The sequence below is a fragment of the Eptatretus burgeri genome, chromosome 11, assembly GCF_056783735.1.
Source record: "Eptatretus burgeri isolate ZD-2024b chromosome 11, Ebu_testis_v1, whole genome shotgun sequence".
In the NCBI taxonomy this organism is placed as follows: Eukaryota; Metazoa; Chordata; class Myxini; order Myxiniformes; family Myxinidae; genus Eptatretus; species Eptatretus burgeri.
Genome location: NC_140971.1, coordinates 95,412,467 through 95,437,845, shown reverse-complemented (window position 1 = coordinate 95,437,845; position 25,379 = coordinate 95,412,467). Strand labels below are relative to the sequence as shown.

The window sequence follows — 25,379 nt, the reverse complement described above, 5'->3', positions numbered from 1 at the left end:
TTGGTTCTTCTGACCACGTCCTTGTTAAAGTGGACATCTCTCTGGCTGTTATCAGAGAACCACCTCACCGCCGTCGAGTCTGGCATTTCACTCAAGCCGACTGGCAGGGTCTCCGAGCAGCCATCAAACTTACAGACTGGTCTCCTATCACTACTTTCTCAAACATCAACTCATCCTGGGAATTCTTTCAAAGAAACTTGCTCTCCCTCATGCACAGATTTATCCCCTCTCGTGTTCAGTTGTCTTACCCTTCCTCCCGCCCTTGGTTTACTGAAGCTTGTGGCGAGGCAGTTGTCCTGAAACAACTTGCCTTTGCCTCATGGAAAGCAAACCCAACTGAGGGCAATCTCAGTTCTTTCCACAAAGCTCGGAACAAGTGTGTAGCTACCCTCAGGAGAGCCAGAAAACAACATCTTTCTCATCTCAAGTCTGAACTCTCAAACCTCTCTCCCTCCTCAAAATCCTGGTGGCGTTTAATCAAATCTGTTTCTGGTGTATGTTCCCCCTCCATCCCCTCCCTTACCTCAAATGGCCGCACTGCTGATTCCACACGTGATAAAGCTGAATGTCTAAACTCGGTGTTTGCAGCTAAATCTTGTGTCCCAAACCCATCACTATCTCTACCCACTTTACCCAGTCGCACCCAACTGTCCCTGGACTCTGTATCCTTTTCTCCTGACAAGGTGGAGAGCTTGCTTTCAAACCTCGAGTCAGATTCTGCAACCGGTCCAGACGGCATCAGCCCACGTGTCCTCAAAGCCTGCTCTTCTGCTCTTGCTCACCCTCTCTCTGTTCTATTCACCCTCTCATTTTCCCAAGGTCATCTGCCATCTGCTTGGAAATCTGCTAACATCACTGCCCTGCATAAAAAGGTGCAAAAACAGATCCCTGTAACTATAGACCAATCAGCCTTCTCCCAATCATCAGCAAGGTTATGGAATCCATCATCGCTTCAGACATGAAATCCTTCCTCTTCTCCAATGGCTTGATTTCCAATCATCAATTTGGTTTCAGACCAGGTCACTCTACCCTAGATATGCTGCTACTGCTCTCCCATCAATGGATGGAGGTCCTCAATGCCAGACAGGAAATCCGAGCCGTATCCCTGGACATATCACGTGCTTTTGACACAGTCTGGCACCCTGCCCTACTCACCAAACTCTCTTCCCATGGTATTCAAGGCCATCTCCACTCATGGCTCGCAGACTTCCTCTCCTGTCGCAGTCAACGTGTGGCCCTAAATGGAGTTCTTTCATCCCCTCTTCCTGTGCAGGCTGGAGTTCCTCAAGGTAGCGTTCTGGGCCCTGTTCTTTTTCTGGTTTTCATCAATGATCTCTCGGACTCTCTGGAAAATCCTCTATTTCTCTTTGCCGATGACTCCACCCTCTGCCGTACCATCTGTCATCCCTCAGACCGGCAAGCAGCAGCTTCTTCGCTCACTGCAGATCTGGATAAAATCACAAACTGGTCCAACACGTGGAACATGTCTTTCAATCCAGACAAATCTCACACTCTCACTATGTCTCTTCGAAAGGACCGTTTACAAAACCCCCCATCCACTTTCTCAACAATCCTCTGGAAGAAGTCTTTTCTTTCAAGCTTCTGGGTCTCACTATCTGCCATGACCTTTCCTGGGAAAGTCACATTTCCAACCTTGCCTCAAAAGCCAGTCGCCGACTGGGAATCCTCCGTCGTGCAAAGTCCTTCCTCGGCCCTCTTGAGCTCCTGACCACTTACAAAGCTTTTGTCCGTAGCCTGATGGAGTACTGCTCTCCCCTCTGGGCTGGTGCTCCTGCCTCCCACCTTTCTCGACTTCACGCTGTCGAAACCAGGGCTTTTAAGATCATCGGCATCTCCCGCAATGAAGCTGAGTCTTTGGGCCTCTCACTCAATCACCGCAGGTTGGTCGGTGGTCTTTCTGTCTTCTACCGACTCCTCTCCAGCCTTGCCCCCTGCTCTCTCTGTGATTTGTCCCAACCACATTTCCACAGGGCGCTCAAGGTCCGCCAACAACCCCCTTCTGGTAAAACTACCAAAATCACGAATCACTGCTCATCTTCACTCTTTCATTTCTCTTTTTCCCGCCTTTGGAATAAACTTCCTCACTCTATTTTTTCCCATTCTTCCCTCCAGGCTTTCAAAACAGCTGTGCACCACCACCTCTTATCTTCCCCCATCCAAATCCTCGATCTTTTCTACCCCGATAATCCACCCAAGCCCACTTCCTTCAATTCTCCTGCTTTCCTTCCTGAAAGTCCCTTTAATGTCCATCTTCCCCTCGCCATGTTCCCCGTCCCATCCCCATCCCTCCCCCTTCCACAGTTCACCTGTGTCTGTTCCCCAATGTTTTGTCCCTTCCACTCCCGCCCCTCTTGTCTCATGCCTCCTTGCTGTGAGTTGTGTGTTAGCTCTCATACGAGCCTCGACCAAGGTATACAAAAAAAAAAAAAAAAAAAAAAAAAAAACATTCAAATTATTGTTGAAATAAACCTTTGATATTGTACTTTAAAATCATTGCGCCTTCAACGTCTTGTGTTCACCATATAACCACGTCAGCAAAAATGCCGTGAAACCCTCGTTAATAAACCGTTCAATGCATAAATAGTGGTATTTGTTTATAAATTAATAAACAAATGTCCCCCAAACTATTTTTTGGTGAACTTTTGATATTTTGTACAGGGAAACTGTCAGAAGAAGAAGAAAAGAAAAAAAAAAGTGAAATTTTTTTTTATGTTGCAATTAGTGGTGGGTCAAACCGTTCAGTGAAGTCACTTTCCCCAAGCTCAGCGAATGAGTTTGTATGATGACGTCTGGTGTTCATGCCCGACATGTCATCAGATAGAAGTTTCTAATTTTGTTCAAGCAGTACACATTAAAAAAAAAGAAAAAAGATTCTTCTACCAATAGATACGCAAGTGTCTGACATGTATAAAATGTGAACATTCTGATCTTACCAGCCAGTGTCTCAGTGCCCGCAAAATAATGTCTGATGAGGCGGATGTTAGCAGCGCTACTGCCATGGCCGTGCTGCCGCTGCAAGAGCGAATCCCGTGATGCTTCCAGCTCAGCCAGCTGCTGGTGTGCCTTCAGCAGATATCCGTCTTCTGCCAAAGCCAGTGCCTCGCGCTCCAACTCACGCACTGCCTCGGAAATTCAGACGTTTCTGTTGCAAACCCGTTGTGGTTGAAGCTGTATTTAATGTTGAGCGGAAATATAAAAGTTTATTTTCAGGATCAAAAACAAACACACCGCTGCAAATGATTTTCATGTGTTCCATTGCCGAAGCAAGATGAGCATGTTCCTCTGCCAGCGCCTTGACGTGACCAAGACGAGCGGCTACGGCACTGCAAGTCTGTAGCTCGTCCCACAGGCCACCGAGGGCCGAGCGTATGTGCCGAGCATGTTCCAGCGCCTCGTGCAACTGACTTAGGCCCAGGCAGATTCCCTCCAGCTGTGACTGCAATGCACTCTGGGAGAGATAACGTGCAAAGTGTTGTATAATGGTGGAATTGTGTATGGATTTTCATTTTGCATTCAAATGAACTTACCTATTTGCTGTCTCCTGCACTACAGCTGTGAAAACAAAAGTGTTTTTGCACTGAAAATATTAATTTTCAAAAAATTCTTCAACTTCAATGGCCATTTGCTGAAAACACAAGTGAGTTCCTACAGTGTGATACGGATGACATATTCCAGTAATTTATATACCACAAAACAAAAAAAAAATGAGTGACTATGTAAAACAAATATTCTTGACAATACAAAAGTACCTTGAGGCGCATCTCAAGGGCGGATGTGGTGCGAGCTTCCCGCTTGCGATACTGTTCAACCCTATCTAGCTGGTCTGGATACTGCAGCATGAGTGACACACGCTTCACTGCTGTACCCAATGCGAGCTTCTCCATCTTCTCTATCGTAAGGGCAGTCCGACTCGCCATGCTGTACGCTCGTCTCCAATGTGTTCAAACTGTTGTACACGCTCAAACAACAAATAAGAAGGATCAAAGAAAATATGCAGTTCATCATTCCTTTCACATCATCACACCACTGCCTGCCGTTGGTGAGCAGCCTCAAAAGCTGCGTCGTTAGCTTCTGTCAGATCCTGTGGTTATACATGTCCCGTGCAGTATGCCGCAGCTCAAGAGACCAAGTATATTACTGGAATATGTCATCCGTCTGGGGAAATGAAGATGTCATCCGTTCCATGGTCTGGGGACCAAGGCCACATTCACAATCTTCTGCATCTTCAGTGTGTCCCCCATCTCGACATGTTTGATTTGCATCTCCCATGCCCACCTGTCATCTGTTCAGGCGGCATCAGGTTATCCATGACATGTGAACACCTGATGGGAGCTTCTCTGATGGCTTGAGGGTCATGTGTTAACCTTTTTTAGATTATTCCAGTCTCTTTTCCAAAAGTTTCAGCTTTCTGAGTACCAGTGTAGCAGCCAAAAGGCTGCACACGAAGGGAAGGGGTATTGATGGATTTATTAAATCTGACAAATGGTGTGGCGCAGGCATGATGGACCAAATGGCCGCCTCCTGTGCAAAAATTTCCTTGTAATTCCTTCTCGTTGATTAGTTATATTCCAGTTGTTGGACAGAAGAGAGGAAGCTTATGTGCGATTTGAGACGTGAAGGGAGCAACAGATAACCATGGAGTGCATGCCTTTCATACTCTGTCTGATGCATTCTTTCTGACTTGCTGCAGCCCCTAATGCCAGCTGGTGCTATGCAAGAGAACAGATAGAGGTTACTGACCTTGGTGGGTTTCACACATCCGCTGATACAGTGACAGCTTGAGTTTAACACTGGGTCGATCTTCTTTGCATGGGATTAGAGCTTCTCCAGGAGCAATAGTATCAGCAGCAAAGGGATCATCTTCGTACTTCTCCTTGTATGAACCATAGATGTTGGTTGAATCTGAATAAAGCCAGGTAAATATTCAGGATGGCATCCTCGAGGGATGCGTTTCCCTGAGGTTTTTAAAATTATTATTATTTTTGTATACCATGTCAAGGCTTGCATAAGAGCTAATACACGGAAACGTATCACAAGGGAGGAGACGAGGAGGGGGGGGGGGTAGGAGAGGGAAACGCAAAACAGTGTGGAACAGAGAAATGAGGATATCTGTGGAAGGGAGAGGGATCAGGTAGGGTCCATGGGGTAAACAAGATGGTACTACAGGGGCTTTCACGAAGGAAAACAGGGAATTTGAAGGTAGATTTGGGGTGGATTAACGGGGGTAGCAAAGATCAAGATTTTGGATGGGGGAAGATATGAGATGGTGGTGAAGAGATGTTTTGAAGGCCTGGAGGGAGGAGTGGGATTGAAGAGAGTTTGGGAGTTTGTCCACGTGGCGGGGAAAAAGAGGAATGAAAGAGTGAAGGGTGAGCAGTGTTTCTTGATTTTGGCAGTTTCACCAGAAGGGGGTAATTGGCAGACCTTGAGTGCCCTACAGAAATATGGGGGGGGGGGGGATATCTCAGACAGAGCGGGGAGGGGGGGGCGAGGCCGGAGAGGAGATGGCAGACGACAGGAAGACCACTGACCTGCCTCTAATGAGAGTGTGAGAGACCCAAAGACAGCTTCATCATGGGAGATACCAATGATCTTCAAGGCCTTCGTTTCCACAGCGTGAAGTTGAGCTAGGTTTGAGGCAGCAGCACCACCTTAGAGAGGGGAGCAATGCTCCATCAGACTGCAGATGAGAGCTTTGTAAGTGGTTCGAGGCTCAGGTGTGCCAAGGAAGGACTTTGCATGATGTAGAATGCCCAGTCGACAACTGGCTTTGGAGGCCAGCTTGGAAATGTGGCTTTCCCAGGAAAGATCTTGGCAGATAGTGAGACCCAAAGGCTTGAATGAAAGGACTTCAGTGGGATTGTTGAGAAAGTCGATGGGGGTGGGGGGGGGTGTTCCAGACGTTCCTGAAGGAGAGACATGGTGAGGGTGTGAGATTTGTCCGGATTGAAAGACATGCTCCACGTGTTGGATCATATTGTGATTTTATCGAGGTCTGCAGAGTGAAGAGGTTGCTGCATGCCGATCAGAGGGATGAGAGATGGTACGGCAGAGGGTGGAGTGATCAGCAAAGAGATAAAGAGGATTTTCCATAGAATTGGACAGATCATCGATGAAAACCAGAAAAAGAACAGGGCCCAGAACGCTGCCTTGAGGAACTCCAGCCTGGACAGGAAGAGGGGATGAAAGAATTCCATAAAGGGCCACGTATTGGACTGCGACAGGAGAGGAAGTCTGCGAGCCATGAGTGGAGATTGCCTTGGATACCATAAAAAGAGTTTGGTGAGCAGGGTGGGATGCCACACTATATTGAAAGCTCACAATATGTCTAGTGAGATGGCTCTGATCTCATGTTTGGCATTAAGGACCTCCATTCATTGTTGGGAAGGCAGAAGCAGTATGTCCAGGGTTGAGTGACCTGGTCTGAATCCAAATTGATGGTAGGAAATCAGGCTGTTGGAGAAGAGCAATGATAAAATGTCTGAAGCGATGATGGATTCCATGACATTGCTGATGATTGGGAGCAGGCAGATTGGTCTGTAGTTGCATGGATCTGTTTTTGCACCTTTTTTATGTAGAACAGTAATGTTTGCAGATTTACAGGCAGATGGCAGATGACCTTGAGTAAATGAGATGGTGAAGAGAACAGAGAGAGGGTGCGCAAAAGCAGCAGAGCAGCTTTTTAGGACACGTGGGCTGATGCCGTCTGGACCAATTGCAGAATCTGAGTTGAGGATTGACAGCAAGCTCTCCACCTTGTCAGGAGAAAAGGACACAGAGTCCAGGAAAAACTGGGTGTGATTGGGTAAGGTGGGTACAAAAAGCAATGGGTTTGGTACATAAGATTTAGAAGCAAACACAGACTTTAGGCATTCAGCCTTTTCACATGCAGTGTCAGCTGTGCAGCCCTTTGACGTAAGGGAGGGGATGGACGTGATGGAGGGGGAACATACACCAGAAACAGACTAAACTAGATGCCACCAGGATTTGGAGGAGGGAGATGGGTTTGAGAGTTCAGACTTGAGATGAGAAGGATGTTGTTTTCTGGCTCTCCTGAAGGTAAACACACACTTGTTCCGAGCTTTGTGGAAGGAACTAAGATTGCCTTCCATAGGATTTGCCTTCCATGAGGTGAAGGCAAGTTGTTTCAGGACAACAGCCTCGCCACAAGCTTCAGTGTACCATGGACGGGAGGAAAGGTATAACAACACAGAGAGAGCGAGAGCGAGAGCGAGGCTTTGAAAGAATTCCCAGGACGAGTTGATGTCGGAGGAAGTAGAGATGAGAGACCAGTCTCGAAGTTTGATGGCTGCTTGATGTCCCTGACAGTCGGCCCGAGTGAAATGCCATACTCGTCGGCGCTGAGGTGGTTCTCTAATAACGGCTACAGAGAGATAATCACTTTAACAAGCATATGGTTAGATGAACCGATTGGAGCAAATGAACAGCAGACATTTTCTGGGAAATTGGTCAAAATCAAATCCAGAAGAGGGAGTACCATTGGTTGAGATCCGGGTCGGGAAGTTGACCGATTGAGTCAGCCCCAATGAGTTGCAGAAGTCCTTTGCTGAAGTGCCATGACAGGTGAGAGAGGTACCCACACCCAGCCAACTCGCATGATGACAATTGAAGTCACTGCATCTGAGGAAGAGAGAGTTTGGATGAGTGGATAGAAGTTGGTCCATGTTTTTGGTGAGCAAAATGTAAATGGAGTCATCACTGCTTGGTGGACGGTACAGTACACATATAAACAAGAGGTGGGAGCGGAGGGGAAGCCGTAGCCAGAGGTATTCCTGGAGGAGTGAAGGCACTGCATGGAGAGTGAGGAAATGAGTTTTTAATAAAGAGAGCAACTCCTCCACCAGGATGAGGCTCATGTCTATCATATCGGAGGAGGGAGTAACCAGGGAGAGAAACTAAGGAGTCAGAGACGTCTTGAAGGAAGAAAGTTTCTGTGAACCAGATCATGTCTGGTTTCTTCGTGGCAACTTGTACGGAGAGATCAGTCAGGTTAGAGTGAAGGCCCCGGATGTTTGAGGTCAACACTGTTAAGGAAGAGGGATGGGGAGGAGGCTTTGGGTGCAGAGGAGGGGAGGGGAAGGTTGTGTGAGGGAGGAGAGGTGGAGGTAGTGAGGGTTGTTGACAATTGATGACAGATTGTATAAGAGGTAGGGGGGAAGGTCTTATGGGGAAGAGGACAAAGGGCTCGGTGGTGAAGGGATGAGTAGCAGAGGGGAGTAATAAGAGAGGTGGCAAAGGGAAGTGGGGGATTGGAGGAGGTGGAAGAATTTTTTTTTTTTTTTTGTATACCTTGGTCGAGGCTCGTATGAGAGCAAACACATAACTCACAGCAAGGAGGCATGAGACAAGAGGGGCGGGAGTGGAAGGGACAAAACAGTGGGGAACAGACACATTAGGTGAACTGTGGAAGGGAGAGGGATGGGGATGGGACGGGGAACATGGCGAAGAGAAGATGGACATTACAGGGACTTTCAGGAAGGAAAGCAGGGGAATTGAAGGAAGTGGGCTTGGGTGGATTATCGGGGGTAGAAAAGATCGAGGATTTGGATGGGGAAGATAAGAGGTGGTGGTGAACAGCTGTTTTGAAAGCCTGGAGGGAAGAATGGGAAAGAATAGAGTGAGGAAGTTTATTCCAAAGGCGGGAAAAAAGAGGAATGAAAGAGTGAAGATGAGCAGTGATTCGTGATTTTGGTAGTTTTACCAGAAGGGGGTTGTTGGCGGACCTTGAGCGCCCTGTGGAAATGTGGTGGGGACAAATCGCAGAGAGAGCAGGGGGGCAAGGCTGGAGAGGAGTCGGTAGAAGACAGAAAGACCACCGACCAACCTGCGGTGATTGAGTGAGAGGCCCAAAGACTCAGCCTCATTGCGGGAGATGCCGATGATCTTAAATGCCCTGGTTTCGACAGCGTGAAGCCGAGAAAGGTGGGAGGCAGGAGCACCAGCCCAGAGGGGAGAGCAGTACTCCATCAGGCTGCGGACAAAAGCTTTGTAAGTGGTCAGGAGCTCAAGAGGGCCGAGGAAGGACTTGGCACGACGGAGGATTCCCAGTCGGCGACTGGCTTTTGAGGCGAGGTTGGAAATGTGACTTTCCCAGGAAAGGTCATGGCAGATAGTGAGACCTAGAAGCTTGAAAGAAAAGACTTCTTCCAGAGGATTGTTGAGAAAGTGGATGGGGGGGTTTTGTAAACGGTCCTTTCGAAGAGACATAGTGAGAGTGTGAGATTTGTCTGGATTGAAAGACATGTTCCACGTGTTGGACCAGTTTGTGATTTTATCCAGATCTGCAGTGAGCGAAGAAGCTGCTGCTTGCCGGTCTGAGGGATGACAGATGGTACGGCAGAGGGTGGAGTCGTCGGCAAAGAGAAATAGAGGATTTTCCAGAGAGTCTGAGAGATCATTGATGAAAACCAGAAAAAGAACAGGGCCCAGAACGCTACCTTGAGGAACTCCAGCCTGCACAGGAAGAGGGGATGAAAGAACTCCATTTAGGTCCATACGTTGACTGCGACAGGAGAGGAAGTCTGCGAGCCATGAGTGGAGATGGCCTTGAATACCATGGGAAGAGAGTTTGGTGAGTAGGGCAGGGTGCCAGACTGTGTCAAAAGCACGTGATATGTCCAGGGATACGGCTCGGATTTCCTGTCTGGCATTGAGGACCTCCATCCATTGATGGGAGAGCAGAAGCAGCATATCCAGGGTAGAGTGACCTGGTCTGAAACCAAATTGATGATTGGAAATCAAGCCATTGGAGAAGAGGAAGGATTTCATATCTGAAGCGATGATGGATTCCATCACCTTGCTGATGATTGGGAGAAGGCTGATTGGTCTGTAGTTACAGGGATCTGTTTTTGCACCTTTTTTATGCAGGGCAGTGATGTTAGCAGATTTCCAAGCAGATGGCAGATGACCTTGGGAAAATGAGAGGGTGAATAGAACAGAGAGAGGGTGAGCAAGAGCAGAAGAGCAGGCTTTGAAATGAGCTGGAAGAGAGAGGATCGGGGAAGGAGGCAGCTTTCTGGATGTGAATGAGGGCAGCTTTGAGAGGGGGAGTGAGGGTTTAGATTTGAAAGGGATGGTTGAGGGGGAATAATTGAGGGAGAAAGGTGTGTGGGTGAGCTTTTGAGAAAGGTAAGGGGGAAGTTTTAAGGGAGAAGAGAGTGAAGTTTGCTTTGAAGAGGGAGGAGGCGGTTGATTTACGAGGGAGGGTGAAAGGGAATCTTTGAGGGAGAGGGGAGACGATGAGAGCAGCCACAGGGCCATAGGGGAGGAGGGCGAAGGGAGGGTGGCAGAGGGGAAGGATGAGTCTGGGTCAAGTTATTGTGGAGATGGGAGCAGGTGGGGGGAGAAACAAAAATTGAGGGGGAGGCAGCTTTGAGAAGGGGGAGATTTGAATTTGAAGGGGAGGGGGAGATTTGGGGAAGAAGTGTGAAAGGAGAGAATTGAGGGAGAACCGTTGGGGGGGGAGGAGCTTTTGAGAATGGTGAGGGGAAGCTTGGGGGTGGGGGTGGAGGTGGGAAGAGAGTGAAGTTTGAAGAGTGAAGTTTGAAGAGAGTGAAGAAGTAGAGAGTGAAGAAGAAGAGAGTGAAGAAGAGAGTGAAGAAGAGAGTGAAGAAGAGAGTGAAGAGAGTGAAGTTTGCTTTGAAGTGGGAGGAGGAGGCTGAAATGATGTGGAGGGGAAGCGGTGAGAGCAGGCATGGTCATGGGGGAGGAGGGGGAGGAGGGAGAAGGGAGGGGGAGGAGGGAGAAGGGAGGGGGAGGAGGGAGGGGGAGGAGGGAGGGAGAAGGGAGGGGGAGGAGGGAGGGAGAAGGGAGGGGGATGAGAGGGGAGAAGGGAGGAGAGAAGGAGGGATAAGGGAGGGAGAAGGGAGGAGGGAGAAGGGAGGGAAGAAGGGAGAAGGGAGAAGGGAGGGAGGAAGGAGGAGGGAGAAGGAGGAAGAAGGGAGGTGGGAGGAGGGAGAAGGGAGGGGAGGAGGGAGGGAGGAGGGAGGGAGGAGGAGGGAGGGGAGGGAGGGAGGGAGGAGGGAGAAGAAGGGAGGAGGGAGGGGAGGAGGGAGAAGAAGGGAGGTGGGAGGAGGGAGAAGGGAGGGGAGGAGGGAGAAGGGGGGAAGGAGGAAGAAGGGAGGTGGGAGGAGGGAGAAGGGAGGGGAGGAGGGACGGGAGGAGGGACAAGGGAGTGGGGGAGGAGGGACAAGGGAGTGGGGGAGGAGGGACAAGGGAGGGGGAGGAGGGAGAAGGGAGGGGGAGGAGGGAGAAGGAAGGGAGGGAGGAGGAAGAAGGGAGGGGAGAGAGAAGGGAGGGGGAGGAGAGAGAAGGGGGGGGAGGAGAGAGAAGGGAGGGGGGGGAGAGGGGAGGGATGAGACTGGGTCGTGGTATGTTAGGGATGTGAGCGGGTGGGGGAAGGAACAAGATTTGAGGGGGAAGAGGGGGAGATGTGATGAGAGGAAAGAGAGAGAGTGTTTGAGATATTGAGGAGTGTGCTGAATGAGAGTGAGACATTTTTTTAGGTTGTGAGGAGCCCACAGATGTTTGAAAACCTCACAGTTTGGGATACGAGAGGAGGAACTGTTGGTAAGGAAGGAGACGAGTTAAATATTCCCTCAGCGTCGTTCGACGAGCGAAACAAACAAAACGGCCCTCATCACCCTCACCTCTTCACACCCATCGGTACGTCCGCCAAACTGCCTGCTCTCAAATCGTCCACGACACGGAAAAAAATGAAAGAGCAGATCTTGTGTGGAAATGAATTTTTTTGTTATTATTATGATTATTGTGGATAAATGAGACCGAAGCGGATATCGAACGGGTTTTACTTACCGAAATACAAAAACTGAATCGCAGTAGTAGTCGTCACAGAAACGGCCTCGTTCGTTCAAAGCTCCGACTCTTCGAACTTGCTATACACCGCCCAGAAAACCGCTGCTCCGCATTGGACTCCGCGCGCTCAAGGCCTTGTCCTCGGTGCTGAAGGACGTGGTGACGTCAGCAGGACGAGAAAGCTGTGCGCGGTGACGTAAGTTGGTAGGCGGGGCCTCCAGTGAGATTTGGTCAACACAATTGCAATCGTCTGAGTTTTCACCACGAAATTCAATTGTCCCTTTTTAACAAAACAAACGAGTCGTTTGTCTTAAACTTGAACGGTGATAATTAACAAGGAGAATCTTTGGCAGACGGCTGAATATCAGGCTGTTAGACGTTGATACTTTTGAAGAGTTGTTTGCAAAACTTGTTTTTTGAACATCCATGACCGTAGTTGATTACGTATTTGGGAAATGATTACGTATTTGGGAAATGATTACATATTTGGGAAACTGGTACGGGCCCTTAGGTGCGTGCCCGTAGGTGAGTGCCAGTATGTGCAGCCTCTCTCTCTCTCAAACCTCGAAAAGGCACATCCGCGGGTCCCCAGCAATATTCCTGGCAAGTTCCAATCGTGCGAAAGAAATAATAATAAATAAATAAATAAATAAACATTAATTGTGATGTCATTTGTGACGTCATAGCACCGTGTCCTGTCATTGGTCGACAGATAAATGGCCGTAACTTGGGAACCGCTCGTCCGATTAATATCAAACCTTGAAAAGCACATCCGCGGGGCCCCGGCAATATTCCAAGCAAGTTTCAGTCAGATCGGACCGTCGATCGTGCAAAAAAACAAATAAATAAATAAACAAACATTAATTGTGACGTCATTCGTGACGTCATTGCACCGTGTCTTGTCATTGGCCGACAGATAAATGGCCGTAACTTGGGAACCGCTTGTCCGATTGATATCAAACCTCGAAAAGGCACATCTGCGGGGTCCCGGCAATATTCCTGGCAAGTTTCAATCAGATCGGACCGGCGGTCGTCGAGAAATGGCAGTCGCAGACAGACACACACACACACACACACACACACACACACACACACACACACACACACACACACACACACACACACACACAGCTGGAATTTTCGATGGATGATTACGTATTTGGGAAATGAAACTTCTCCAATCATTGGATCTTCCAACCCAGTGCCATGAATCTTGCTTTGCACGACAACGCGTGATTAGTACAGGGTGGGCCAAAAATCACTGAAGGTTTTCTTTTTTTAAAAATACCTTTTTTTGTTTTTAATTAATTAATTGATTAATTAATTATTTTAAACAGTTAAATAAGACCGAGGAGATTCATTATGAATAAATTTTTCCAATGACCAGCACGTGAGAATTGTTGAATTTTATTACTCCAGTGGGAAATCAATATAATTCAAAGTCAAAGAAAATTTCGCAATCATTTTAATGTTCGAGAACAGGGTCAGGTCAGGAAAACACGATTCGGAACTTGATCGCTCGTTGCGAGTCGAAAGGGGGTCTGTTCGTGACTCAGCCCGCAGTGGAAGACCTTTTTAATGTTCAAGATGATGATGATGGTAATGCAGTGTCTGTGACTGCTGAGCGAATACAGGTCAATGCTGGAAAATTTCTTGTTTCCAGAAATGAAAAATTCATCAGAAATGTGGTTCCAGCAAGATGGAGCTGCGGCCCATACTGCGACTCTGCGAGGCCAACGGTGGACTTGTTGAGGACAGCTTTTGGTCACCACATAATGTCAACATTTGGAAACATTTTGGAAACTTTTGGCCCACCCTGCATCAAACATTTGCAATTTTTACAAGTTGTTCGAATCCCTTTTGTTTATAATCACATTAATGTTAAAGAGATCCTGGCAGGGTGGCCGAGAGGTACACACACTGGCCTCGAAGCTGTCTAGTCTGGGTTTGAATCCCCAACCAGCTATAAACTGTCATCCCCGTGTCCCACAGGTCAGGCAATTCATCGATGTGTGTGCGCCGTCCTTTGAATGGATGTTATACTGGGTGTCCCGTCTGTCGACATGAGTTGTTGGACGTAAAAGATCCCACGGTGTCCTTCACAAAGAGTAGGCGAGCTATAGTCGGCACCATTAACAAATTACTGATTCCTGCCCTCACTACTGCTGGGAGAGGGATGGCAAACCCCCCAGCTTGTCCCAAGGCATGTAAACTGCTTCGGCAGAACCAACGGTCTACACCAGAGTGTGTACATGTACTTCAGATCGAAAAGTTAAACATTTGGCTCGGCAAAATTTAGAGACAGCTGAAGAATATAAGTTTGAATGAAATAAACAAGATAGACGTTTGCAGAGCACGATACTTGCAAAATCCCTAAAAACAAATTTGATCATAAAAAAATAATTGGTGGTTGAGTTCAGTGACCTGATCGGCAAATCCTGTTCACATTACAAGTCAATTGGATGAAAATTGAGGATTTTAGAAATCACACTAAAGTTGTTGACCTTTGGCCAATGTTAAACTTTTGACCTCAAAAACAATAGAAACAATAGCCGTCTTGGTAATGACGAACTCGAACAGGTGGCGATGCTTTGTGAAGATCGGTTTGAAATTGTGACCTGCAGGCAGTTGACAGACAGAATAACAAAATCAACCGATCAATATACTTGAACAATCTTCGATTTTGCAAAGAACAAACTTGTATTATTATCCTCGCGAGAGTAGAGGGTACTAGATTTGGATCCGTTAGTCTGTCTGTCTGCACAGAAATTTAGTGCTTTTATCCGCAAACGCTTGTCAGATTGACATGAAATGTTCACCATTCCAGCGACTACTCATGTACAATGTTTTCACGATAATTATGACATAGGTCATGTGGTGGCAGCCATGTTGGAAAAAAAAAAAAAGGAAAAAAAATTGGACCTCCATCTCCAAAACCACACCATGGAAAAAAAATTGAAACTTGGCACATGGCAAAAGTATGATTTTTGTATAATGTCAGAGGTGCCTTCCTTATGACGTCATAATTGCATACGTAGAACGCTACATCCGATCAGTATGAAAAATTTTGAGTTCCAGCGAAATTAGAAGACGAAAAAAAAATTGATGACGTAATTGGTCGGCAACATGGTTCGGCAATGATTTATTATTATTATTATTATTTTTTTAAACCTTCAAAAGTCTTTTTCTCTGAAACAGCTGAACAGATGAAGGTGAAACTTTACAGCTATGACTGCCTCTGCATGAACAAAACGTCCCCCCCCCCACCCAATGATATCATAGGTCACATGGTTTGGCAGCCCTATTGGAATTACCCTAAAAGCTTCAAAATTCTTCTTCTCCAGAACGGCTGGACAGATCGAGGGAAAACTTCACACACGTTCCCCAAGCCTTGTGGATACCAGGGTGTTCACAAATAATTGATAGGTCACATGGTCTGGCAGCCATATTCGATTAAACAAACTTCTTAAAAAAATAAAAAAAATCCACTCTTGAACCGCTTCATCGATCGACGTGAAACTTTACAATTATGATCGAGTGGCGATTGGGAATATATGTTTTAAATTTAAACCTGATCGGACGCATTGTCTGGGAGCCAGAATTATTATTATTTTTTTTGATCTGGGTTCTTTTTGATTATTTTTTGTTGTTGTTCAATAAGGCTCACTTCGCTGCATCTGGATGGGTTTGAAAGTAGATGAGTAGCAGCTGCAACCCAAATCCTATCCAGGTTGCTCCTGATGACTTCATCTTTGCTTTTTGCTTTTCAGGTTCCTTCTGATGACTCCAATGCAGTATTATTTTATTTGGTCTTCCATTTGATTTGAATTGAATTTATTTTAATCCCATTATGAATTCCATTGAATATTAATAAACGTCATGGGTCAGGGTCAGGTGTCCAATCAAAGTGGGGTTACATCAAAGCCGGACGTCTTGGTACCCGGTCATCACTGCTAGTAGTTATAAAGTGGCAGTTCTAGTTATGTCTCTTATTAATTACGTAACACACCAGTACACAAACACCACACAGTACAAGTCGTCGAGGAGGGGGTGGGGAGTCTGCAATCTTTGATTGCTATTTTTTCTTGTTTATTATTGATTTACAAACGTACGATTGCGATAAGTAAATGGCTTCAGCTTCACCGTCTCCTCCTTGTGCAGTAAGAATCCATGACCAATATCATTGGTATGATTCTTTGAGGACATGGTAGCATATCCATTTTGTGAAGTTTGTTTCTGGTGTAAGCTTTCCCTCTATCCCTTCCAATGGCACCACCAGACTCTGCTCTGAAGAAGGCAAAATGTCTCAATTCTGTTTCCTTTCAAATCTCATGTACCCAACAGCTCATTACTGTGCCTACTCTCCTACCCAACGCACTCACACCTCAACGGCTCCCTGATACTGTATTTCTTCCTCTGAGAAAGTGGATACGTTTCTGCCAACTCAAGACTCTGTCCTTGCGACGAGCCTGGACGGCATCAGCACACGTGTCCTAAAAAAAACAAAAAAAAAACCTGCTCCGCCACTCTTGAATATCCTCTTCCTGTTCTGTTCACTTTGTCGTTTTGCACAACATGGAATCAAGCAACATCACTGCATTACACAAAAGGGTGCAAAAATAGATCCTCTTTTCTACAGGCTGATTACCTTATTTGCAGTCATGGAATCCATCATCACAGTTGACACCAACGCATTGTGTTTTTTCCAACAGACTTATCTCAGACCATCAGTCCAGTTCCCAACACTAACAATCTACCCAAGATATGCTTCTACGCTCCCAAATCACTGAAGGCCCTCATCTCAGACAAGAAATCAGGGCTGGTTGTCTGAACATAGTGTCGTGTGAATGACTTAATGGGGTAAAACTGTTGAGTGTAACATTAGTTGTTCCTTACTATTTGTTTAGAATAATCATGACGTAATTCATTGTGAGGTTAGATATTCGTAGCTATCTACCGTTCGCTTGGTGAGGTTAGATAACGTGTCGATAAACATTCGTCTCCCTGCAATCATCGTTCGTTATGTTTATTCCCCCACCAAACCTTTGGCTATGGTTTTAGGTTATTTTCCTCTATATCTGTTTAAATGTTTCTTGTAATGCGCACACAAAATCGTGAGGCGCAAGGCAACTGGAGGAATGATCAGGTGTTGTCGAAATTGCGGTGTGAAACCAGTTTAATCACTACGGAGGCGCATGGAAAATAGGTGATACAAGTGGCTTTTGCCATTGTGACTCGAACTGAAAAGAGCGAGGAGAGAAGGAGCCCACTGACAACGCCAGAAGGTTGCGTTCTGAAGAGAGAAGTCAGGGTTTCCTTTTGCTGACTGTCCAAGCTGAGTTTCATTGCTCTCTTTGGCCACGGACTTTGCCCGACAGTGGTGTCGAACTGCCAACTGGCTGAAAAATCCCAAGCAGACCAACTGCATCACACCCCTCTCTCAGGGAGCAATTACCCTGCCTTTTGAGTTGAACTGCTGGACTCCTGCAAGCCTTTGCCTGGTTGATAACAACCTCTCATGGAATTACTTATGTATATCTGTTGTCGTGTGATCGATTTGGCCCCAAGATTAGATAACCAAGGAATCTACTATTCGCTTGGTTTGTATGGAGTAAAGGATCAAGTGGGGATTGTGTTGGTTATTTATTATACACATTTGCAGTATTTTTGCTTCATAGAATCCTTCCGCTGAACTCTTGCTTGTTATTAAATATACCTGGTATCGGGGTGAATTCCATTTGTTCTGGCTGCCTTGTTTAGGGTGTGTAAAGTTTGGTTGCAGTGTGTAAAGGTGGTTGCAGTGTAGTTGATGAAGCGGTTCAAACTGCCTCAGACCACACTTATGACAAGTTTTCTCGGCCGAATTAGATCTGTCACAAGTCTATCGGCGTAGCACTTGGGTGGCTCGGCAGGCCCACGGGTACAGTATTGCGAGTGGAAAGGCCGTGATCCGGCCCATGACCGTGGACGCACCTGACTGCTCTGGTCACTCTGACTCGACTTGCCGGACTCAAACTGCCCAACCGAAACGGACCTGCGGCTGTAACAATATCTTGAGAATTTGATACAGTCTGACTGTGTTGCTCTCCAAACTCTCAGCCTATGACATCCAAGGACACCTCTTCTAATCGCTTTCTGGCTTTCTCTACTGTCACAGTCAGTGTGTTGTTCTCAACAAGAAACTCTCTCATCTCCTTGTCGATGCTCGAGTGCCCCCAAACCAATGTCTTGGGCCCAGTCTTGCTCCCCATCTTCATCAACAATCTTTCTGATCCTCTGGAAGACCATCTTTATCGCTTTGCTGATGATTTCCTCTTCCATATCATCCTTCATCCATCATATAGGGAGGCAGGAACCTCTTCCCTCTCTGCAGAACTTGATAAAATCATGAGCTGGTCAAGCACTTGGGATATGTCTTTGACAAAATTTACACTCTCATTCTATCTCTGAAAGGACTGTCTGGTAAACCCTCTCATCTACTTCCTGAAATCTCTTACTTCCCTCAACCTTTTCATCCTCACCATCAGAAAACTAGATCGAAGTTAGCCTTCAAAGCACTCAACCCCTTGCTGACTATACCGAACCACATCCACTCGCACCCAACTGTTCCTAAAAATAAATTAATAACTGGAAAGTATAATTTGACCCTAATGCATCAAATGATATGCCTCCACCCATGTTAGATGGAAACACACTTCCATTCCATTTGATCTCAATTATCGGTCACATGAAAAACAAGTGAAATCCTTCAATACAGCGCGTGTGGTGAAGCAAATGAGTACACTAATGTTAAAATATGCAATTTATGCTTTTTCAGTTGAAAAACAATTAAAAAGCCTACTTAATATTTGAAATGTAAAAATCTTGTTATTATTGTGATAAGCCTTTATATATAACAGAAGGAATGAAATCGTTTGATACAGCGTGGCAGGAGGCCGCAAAAGAATGATAGCATAAGAAGAACTTAGCTTTCAGCATTCGACGATCGGCGCGAAATGCGATGGTGGGCGGAAATGATGTCTTTCGGCGCGAAATGAGATGGTGGGCGGAAATGATGTCTTTCGGCGCGAAATGCGATGGTGGGCGGAAATGATGTCTTTCGTTCGTTCGTGCATGAGAGGGGGCGCGTTTCTTGTTTTTTCCCCGTCAAGCGATAAATTAAATGGTTTTCACATATATAACACGTTAGTTTCACAAATTTCCATTGAAATACTTGGGTATTTCCGTCAATTCTCGCTATTTCCGTCAAGGTTACGCACTGCATCTACCGGACGGCCGTCATTGGCTGTCTTGAGGCACGTGGGGGGGGGGGGGGGGGACAGGGGACACCGGAGACGTGGTAGACACCGGGGACATTTCAAACTCGGTGCAATTGTGTACAGCGCACGTGCTGTAAAAAAGACACAGAGACAGAGACAGAGAGGTAGAAGAGAGACATCAGCTGCTTCTATCTCAAGTTATGGTCTGCAAAATGATTTAAGAGCATATGACATTTGACCTTTTTAATCTAAAAATCTAACCAGTTCATCATTGTACTGCAGTTTATAAGTGTGTCAAGTATGGTCAAAACCCCTTTTGCGGTTCATAAGTTATTACAGTAATAAAAATCTACTTTCAGCTCAAGGTCACATGACTCTTTGAACCCAAAATCGAATCAGTTCATCTTTGCATCAAAATACACCTTTGTACCAAGTTTATTAAACATCCCTTCAGTGGTTTACATGTTATTGCGGAAATAAAAATTGATCACAGACAGACAGACAGATTAACAGATGGACAATCAGTGGTTTGTTTTGTTTTCATTTTGATTCATGTTTCGTCATTTAATTCGGTTTCCTGGTATAGTCATCAAAATGTGCGGAATAAGTCAAGACTGAGAAAGGTCACAACACTGGCATTTAAAGTGGCTGGGCCTTCAATCAGCATGGAGTCTCTGTATTGCGAGCATTGAAAAGAAAGATGATGCATGTATGTACTGATGAAAGCCACTTCTTGGACAGAGTTTTTGAAAAACTGCCATCAGGGAGACGCTTGTGCTCGGCCGATGAACATTTTCAACAGGAAAAAAAAATAACATTCAAAAACTAGGACACTCTTTTACGTCGTGACGTCACCAGATATACCTCCGCCCACATTATTACATCGTTATACAAACTTGTACCACGTTTGATTTAAATCCCTGAACCCAGATTCAAAATATTAAATAATTCTGGCTGCCAGACCATGCGACCGATCCGGTTGAAATAAAAAAAAAATCCTCCTCATGACTACTGGATCATAATTGTGACATGTCATGTCGAATGATGAAGAGGTTCAAGAGAAAGAGTTTTTCAAAGATTTTCGTTCAATCCAATGCCAGACCATGTGACCTATTAATTATTTGTGAACACTCTGGAATCCACAAGGCATGGGGAACATGTGAGTGAAGTTTCCCCTCGATCTGTCAAACCGTCCTGGAGATGATTTTTTCAAAATCTGAGGGTAAATCCAATATAGCTGCCAAACCGACTGACCTATGATATTGTTACGAATTTCGGTCTGCCCGGCCACGTAACTCGAATCGCGACCGCGTCGCCCACCGGAACGGACAATTCAGTCGTGACCCTCCTTGGAACTACCGCCAGGAGCTAGTCACGGGTGGGTCTTTCGACCCCACCACAATCGTGCCAATTGGCCACCCGCACAGGATAGGGATGTTCGCCAAACTCGACCTACCTAAGTACCTGCACGGGTAGTTAACCGGGCGATCGTACCTCGCCGCTGGCCAGCCTAGGACACGAACCGCTTCAGCGGTCCGTTCCGTGCTTCAGTGATAACCGAGCGGTGTTATCGCCGGCCCCGACTGACGTGATTATTTACCGGGTGCTTGCACCCCTCCTACCAATTCCTTCTGTGATACAAGATGGAACTTTCAAACAAGGGAAAGGAAGCAACGAAACGGGGAACAGTTCAACAGGCATATTTATTGCACACTCAGACAAGCACGTATTTTACAGCCATACAGTAATTCAGGCACGTGTACAGTGAAAGCAAGCAAGGGCAGAGTTACAACCGAATAAAGTCTTTATTTCACACACACACTTAGACAATTCTACTTATAAGACGGCGCCACCACATGCATTTACACAAAAGCAAAGGAAAAAGCCACCCTCAAAGGTAAGGGTGGCAGACAGGTTCGTGGACCAAATGTGCGCGAAACCTGGATGAGCGGCCAGGTCCACGAGACCGAAGGGTCTTACCCGCGCCCTCGTGGCGCGATGGCGGGCAAGCCGCGGTGTCAGCGTAGCTGCACCTGGCTTCGTGCCCCTGGCGTGGCCGGTGAGCTCTCTCCGATCGGCCCCCCGTCTGCCACGAGCTCAGTCTCCCGACTCTGCCCCACCGACACTGCCGCACCGACACTGCCGCCGTCTGCCTCTTCGAGCTCTGTCCGGTTCTCCGACCCCTCCAGACTGCCACTCCACCGACTCCAGACTTCCACTCTCCAGACCCGACTTGACTGCCTCGAGCTGCGCCGTGCTTGTGCTTATATAGGCCGGGGTAGGAGCGCATATGCAAATTTGTGGATCACAGCGGGTTCGGAGGCGGGGCTACACCACCTGATGCTTAGCCATTGGATGGATGAAAAGTGGGCGTGAATCATTCTTGATCCGTTTTTCGAGGCGAAAGGAACCCATTCACAACCCATGGCACGACGTTTGGTAGAAAGGTGAAGGTGGTGGGAGTTTGCTGTGGTGGTTTGGGAAGGGTGTTGGTGGTGGCGATTTGGTTGCTGGCGGGCGTCGTTTGAGAATGGCGGTGAAGCGATGTTTGTGGGGTGGAGTTGTGGAGGTAAAGAGGCGAAGGTGGTGGTGTTTGAGTTGTAGTTGTTTGGGAATGATGTTGGTGGTGGCGATTTGGTTGTTGTGGGATGATTGGTCCAAAATAATGACAGAAAAGAAAAACGGCTATCTCAAAGGATCGCAGCCCTGTGAACACGGAAATTCCCTCGAAACAACGGTGGGGAAATCTAACTACACATATACTTATCGTCATAACTGATCTAAGGTCCTTTATGGTGGTCTGCGAATTTCCACAGCCGTAACAATATTATAGTTGGAGAACCTTTTGTTTCTCATGGATTGGCGATCATACGTGTAAGGTTTCACCTCGATCTGTTCAGCCGTTTCGGAGATGATTTTTGAAGGTTTTTATGTTAAAAACAATATTGCTGCCGAACCACATTACCAATGATGTCATCAATTCCCCCCCCCCCCCCAACCCCCATACAATTTATCCCTAGATGATCCTCAAAAAAATTCATACTGATCAGATGTAGTGTTCTATATGTGCAATGACATCAAGAAGGCACCGATGATATTGTTGCGGTTCTCGGAACCGCATGCATCCAACAGATTGTGGTCCCAAGACAGTTATTCCATTATTATACATGTAGATAGTCCCTTTCCTTTTGTTTAGCGGGACAACAAGGGAGTGCGTTGCGATGACCTAATAGCTAGGTTTGCTAAAATCATTTTCTTCTTCATTTTGTCCCGACTCTTCTTTTCGTCTGATTATTCCTGAGGTAAATCAGCCACGTGCGCCTTTGCTGTGAGGTGGGCCTCATGGAGGCCAGCGTGTGGCGCCGCTGTGAGGAAACTGCTGCACAGAGCCCTCGTTCCCGAGTGAGCCGTAACCCCAACGTGTGCAGCGAGTCATATAGTGCACTTCGCAGTGCGGGATTAACGACTCGAGCTTCCGATGATCTGGGGAAGATTGCCGGTTACATTAAAAAGGCATGCGAATGAATACCTCTTAAGAGGCTGCACGAATGGTGTTTTTCACAACACAGGAAACGGCCAGCACGACGTCCATGCTGCACGAAACGCGTATGGAGGCTGATAAAGACGACTCCATGCCATGTTGGGCGGGATATGAGTGTGCGGAGTAAAAGCAGCTTGTTCCTTTTCAACCTCGATATCTGACACGTATTGATGTTCGCCCCGCGCACACGCTGAGTCATGCGAACGCGCTGGCCACGTGCGTAATGGCCGAACCACGCACACTGTAGGGAATGTGCTCGAAGGCAGACACGTACGCCGCTCGCGAAACGTGCATGGGTTTATCCATAACGATGTACCTTCGGCCCTCGCTGGCAGCAGCGGATTCTCCATGGATGGTGTACGTCTTCTCGTCTCCACGGCCAGCGAAGCTGCGATCGAGCCGGGGAATGTACTTTGTGAGCCACGTTGGCGCGCGGAGCGGGCGCGTTGATGGGCGCTGGTCGGGCGCCCGAGCGGGCATGTGGGACCCTCGGCCGGTTGCCAGGGCACGGCCCGGGGGTTTTTGCAGGACGATTCGCGTGCCAATTTCGGTGTGGGCGATTCATGTCATGTCGTGGGGTCGGAGCGGAATATTGCCGGTCTGGGATGGCCGAGCCGGAAACGAAGTGAGGCGGTTTCCGACCAAAGTTGGCGGGCCACGTGAGGGGTCGTGTCCAATCGGAGCACCCGATTCAGGTGATGACGTTTCGATTCGGGGTGGCCCCTCCCCCTGCGCTGCAAGTCCTATAAAGGTCGGAGCAGTCCCTCCGCCTTTCTCTTTCTCCACCTCTCTCCCGCTCTTGCCTTGCCCTCGTCACCACCACGACCCGCCTCCTGCGGTCTGGACTCTGTCTCCTCATCTCCGCCCACACGACGTCAACTCCACCCGCCTACCACTCCGTCGACGCACCCTGGACTCCGCCCCTTCTCCACTCAAGCCCTCCTTACCGAACACAGTCTCCACACACTCTGCTGAAGCCAGGGACGACTCACCAGCTGTCAGGTGCCGCGCTACGGAGCATCCCCCCCCTGGAACATATTGGTGGCGCGTTGTGCTATCAAGCACAAAGGTACAGAGAACGTAGGCTCAACTCCTATCCCTTCCTGGTTCAAAACTTTCTCTTCATTGGGTTGTGTGTGTGTGTGTGTGTGTGTGTGTGTGTGTGTGTGTGTGTGTGTGTGTGTGTGTGTGTGTGTGTGTGTGTGTGTGTGTGTGTGTGTGTGTATGTGTGTCCTGGCGCTTGTCTGCTTAAGTAAGACTGCAGAAGATCGTTATCATTATTGTTATTATTTTCACATTAAGTCTGCTCTGTGTCCCCTTTTGTAAGTTGCCTATTTATTTGCTGCACCACAACTCTCTCCCCTATCTCTGCACAACACACCCCAATAAATCTTTATCGTACCACATACCCTTCCTCGCCCATTGTAAATAAATCATTATTAGGAATGTTCCCAGCTCGTCTTTGTGGTTTCTTTCATTGATCCAGCATGGTTCGAATCCTAGCTTAGCCGGGACTTTATTCCCAACGACCCATTCCTTTTACCTGGTATATCCTTTGCAGTGTCGCTCGGCTGCATCCGATCTGGAAAAGTGATCCGGTCCGGTAGAGTGATCCGGTTCGGACAAGGCGTAAGTTCGGACAAGGCGTAAGAACAAGTGAGTCTGTCAGTTCCAAGAAATGCGAACAGGAATCCAAATAGATAAACCGAGGGCGTGTTCCCAGGTAATCAAACCACGTGATTAATTAGGTAACCCGATTAACCCATAAACGGGATGACCCGAGGTCACGCAGTTGAGTTATTGGCGTCCACGGTCGGTTAAGTGACCCACAGCGTCACAGAATTATCCGTGTGCGACGGCCTACAATTCCGGGGAGTCTGGTGTGAACCGAGATAGCTTCCCCCACATAGTGGTCTTCTCACCCGACCCCCTGGCCTGCAACAATATCATGAAAAAAAAAAATCACTTATTCCCCATGAGTACTTGCCGTGTGCCATTTCAATTTTTTTTTTCCTTGGTGCGGTTTCGGAGATGGAGTTCCAAAGTTTTTCCATTTTTCCAACATGGCTGCCACACCATGTAACCTATGATGTCATCATCATCATCATTAAAACATTCTACATGAGTCGTCGCTCTCAAGGTGAAAATTTTGTTTCAATCCGAAAAGCGGTTACAGAGTAAAGCACTCATGCTCTGTGTGGACAAGCAGACAAACAATCAAAGACAAACAGACCCAAATGCAACACCCTCCACTCTGACAAGGGTAATTAGCATGGACGGGCGTACATATGGATGGACAACCCGAAAACATGTCACCGGCGACTTCGTCAGTGAAGGCATAAAAAGCCCTTTGTACTACGTGCAATTCAAGTGTTAAATTCAAATTCTTATCCATTTTGTTGTTTACTCCATCTGTTTCGTTTTGCCCTGTTTTCTTATTCATTTTTGATGTTTGATGATTTTTTCCCCCCATTTTGTTTGAACTTCTGGTGTCACCAAAGAGGAGCTTCCCTGGATACGGGTCAATAAAGATTATCATTATTATTATTACAACCCTCTGGCGGCAGATGCACAAGAAAGCCAGCCGTTGAATAGACATCGTCCATTGTGCCATGTCTTTCCTTGGGAACTCCAAACTTTAACATCCACCCACCTCCATTCCTCTTTTCTTCATCTTGTGGAACTCTCTCCCGGAGGAGGCCGTATCTACCAACTCGCATCCT

At 47.2% G+C, this 25,379-nt stretch overlaps 2 protein-coding genes across 10 annotated transcripts in view; both read right to left on the bottom strand.

The window, feature by feature from the left end:
* Window positions 1-12,021, bottom strand: part of LOC147017696 (exocyst complex component 3-like) — a 46,884-nt gene extending 34,863 nt beyond the window's left edge. Inside the window, exons 1-5 of one of the 9 annotated variants that reach the window (XM_085847480.1) lie at window positions 11,857-12,021; window positions 4,762-4,923; window positions 3,771-3,967; window positions 3,250-3,469; window positions 2,955-3,140 (exon numbers count right to left, since the gene is read on the bottom strand). In XM_085847480.1, coding sequence (XP_085703606.1) covers window positions 2,955-3,140; window positions 3,250-3,469; window positions 3,771-3,938 — 574 coding nt within the window. In that variant the 5' untranslated portion in view covers window positions 3,939-3,967; window positions 4,762-4,923; window positions 11,857-12,021. Of the gene's footprint in view, window positions 1-2,954; window positions 3,141-3,249; window positions 3,470-3,770; window positions 3,980-4,761; window positions 4,924-7,519; window positions 7,642-11,581; window positions 11,605-11,690; window positions 11,824-11,856 lie in introns of those variants that run through there. The other 8 variants (XM_085847478.1, XM_085847477.1, XM_085847481.1 and 5 more) reach the window with 8 other exon arrangements.
* A 1,151-nt stretch (window positions 12,022-13,172) lies between these two features.
* EEPD1 (endonuclease/exonuclease/phosphatase family domain containing 1) overlaps window positions 13,173-25,379 on the bottom strand; it is a 104,868-nt gene continuing 92,661 nt past the window's right edge. Inside the window, exon 10 of the mRNA XM_085847495.1 lies at window positions 13,173-14,474. The gene's annotated coding sequence lies outside the window, so the exon portion shown is untranslated. The remainder of the gene's footprint in view (window positions 14,475-25,379) is intronic.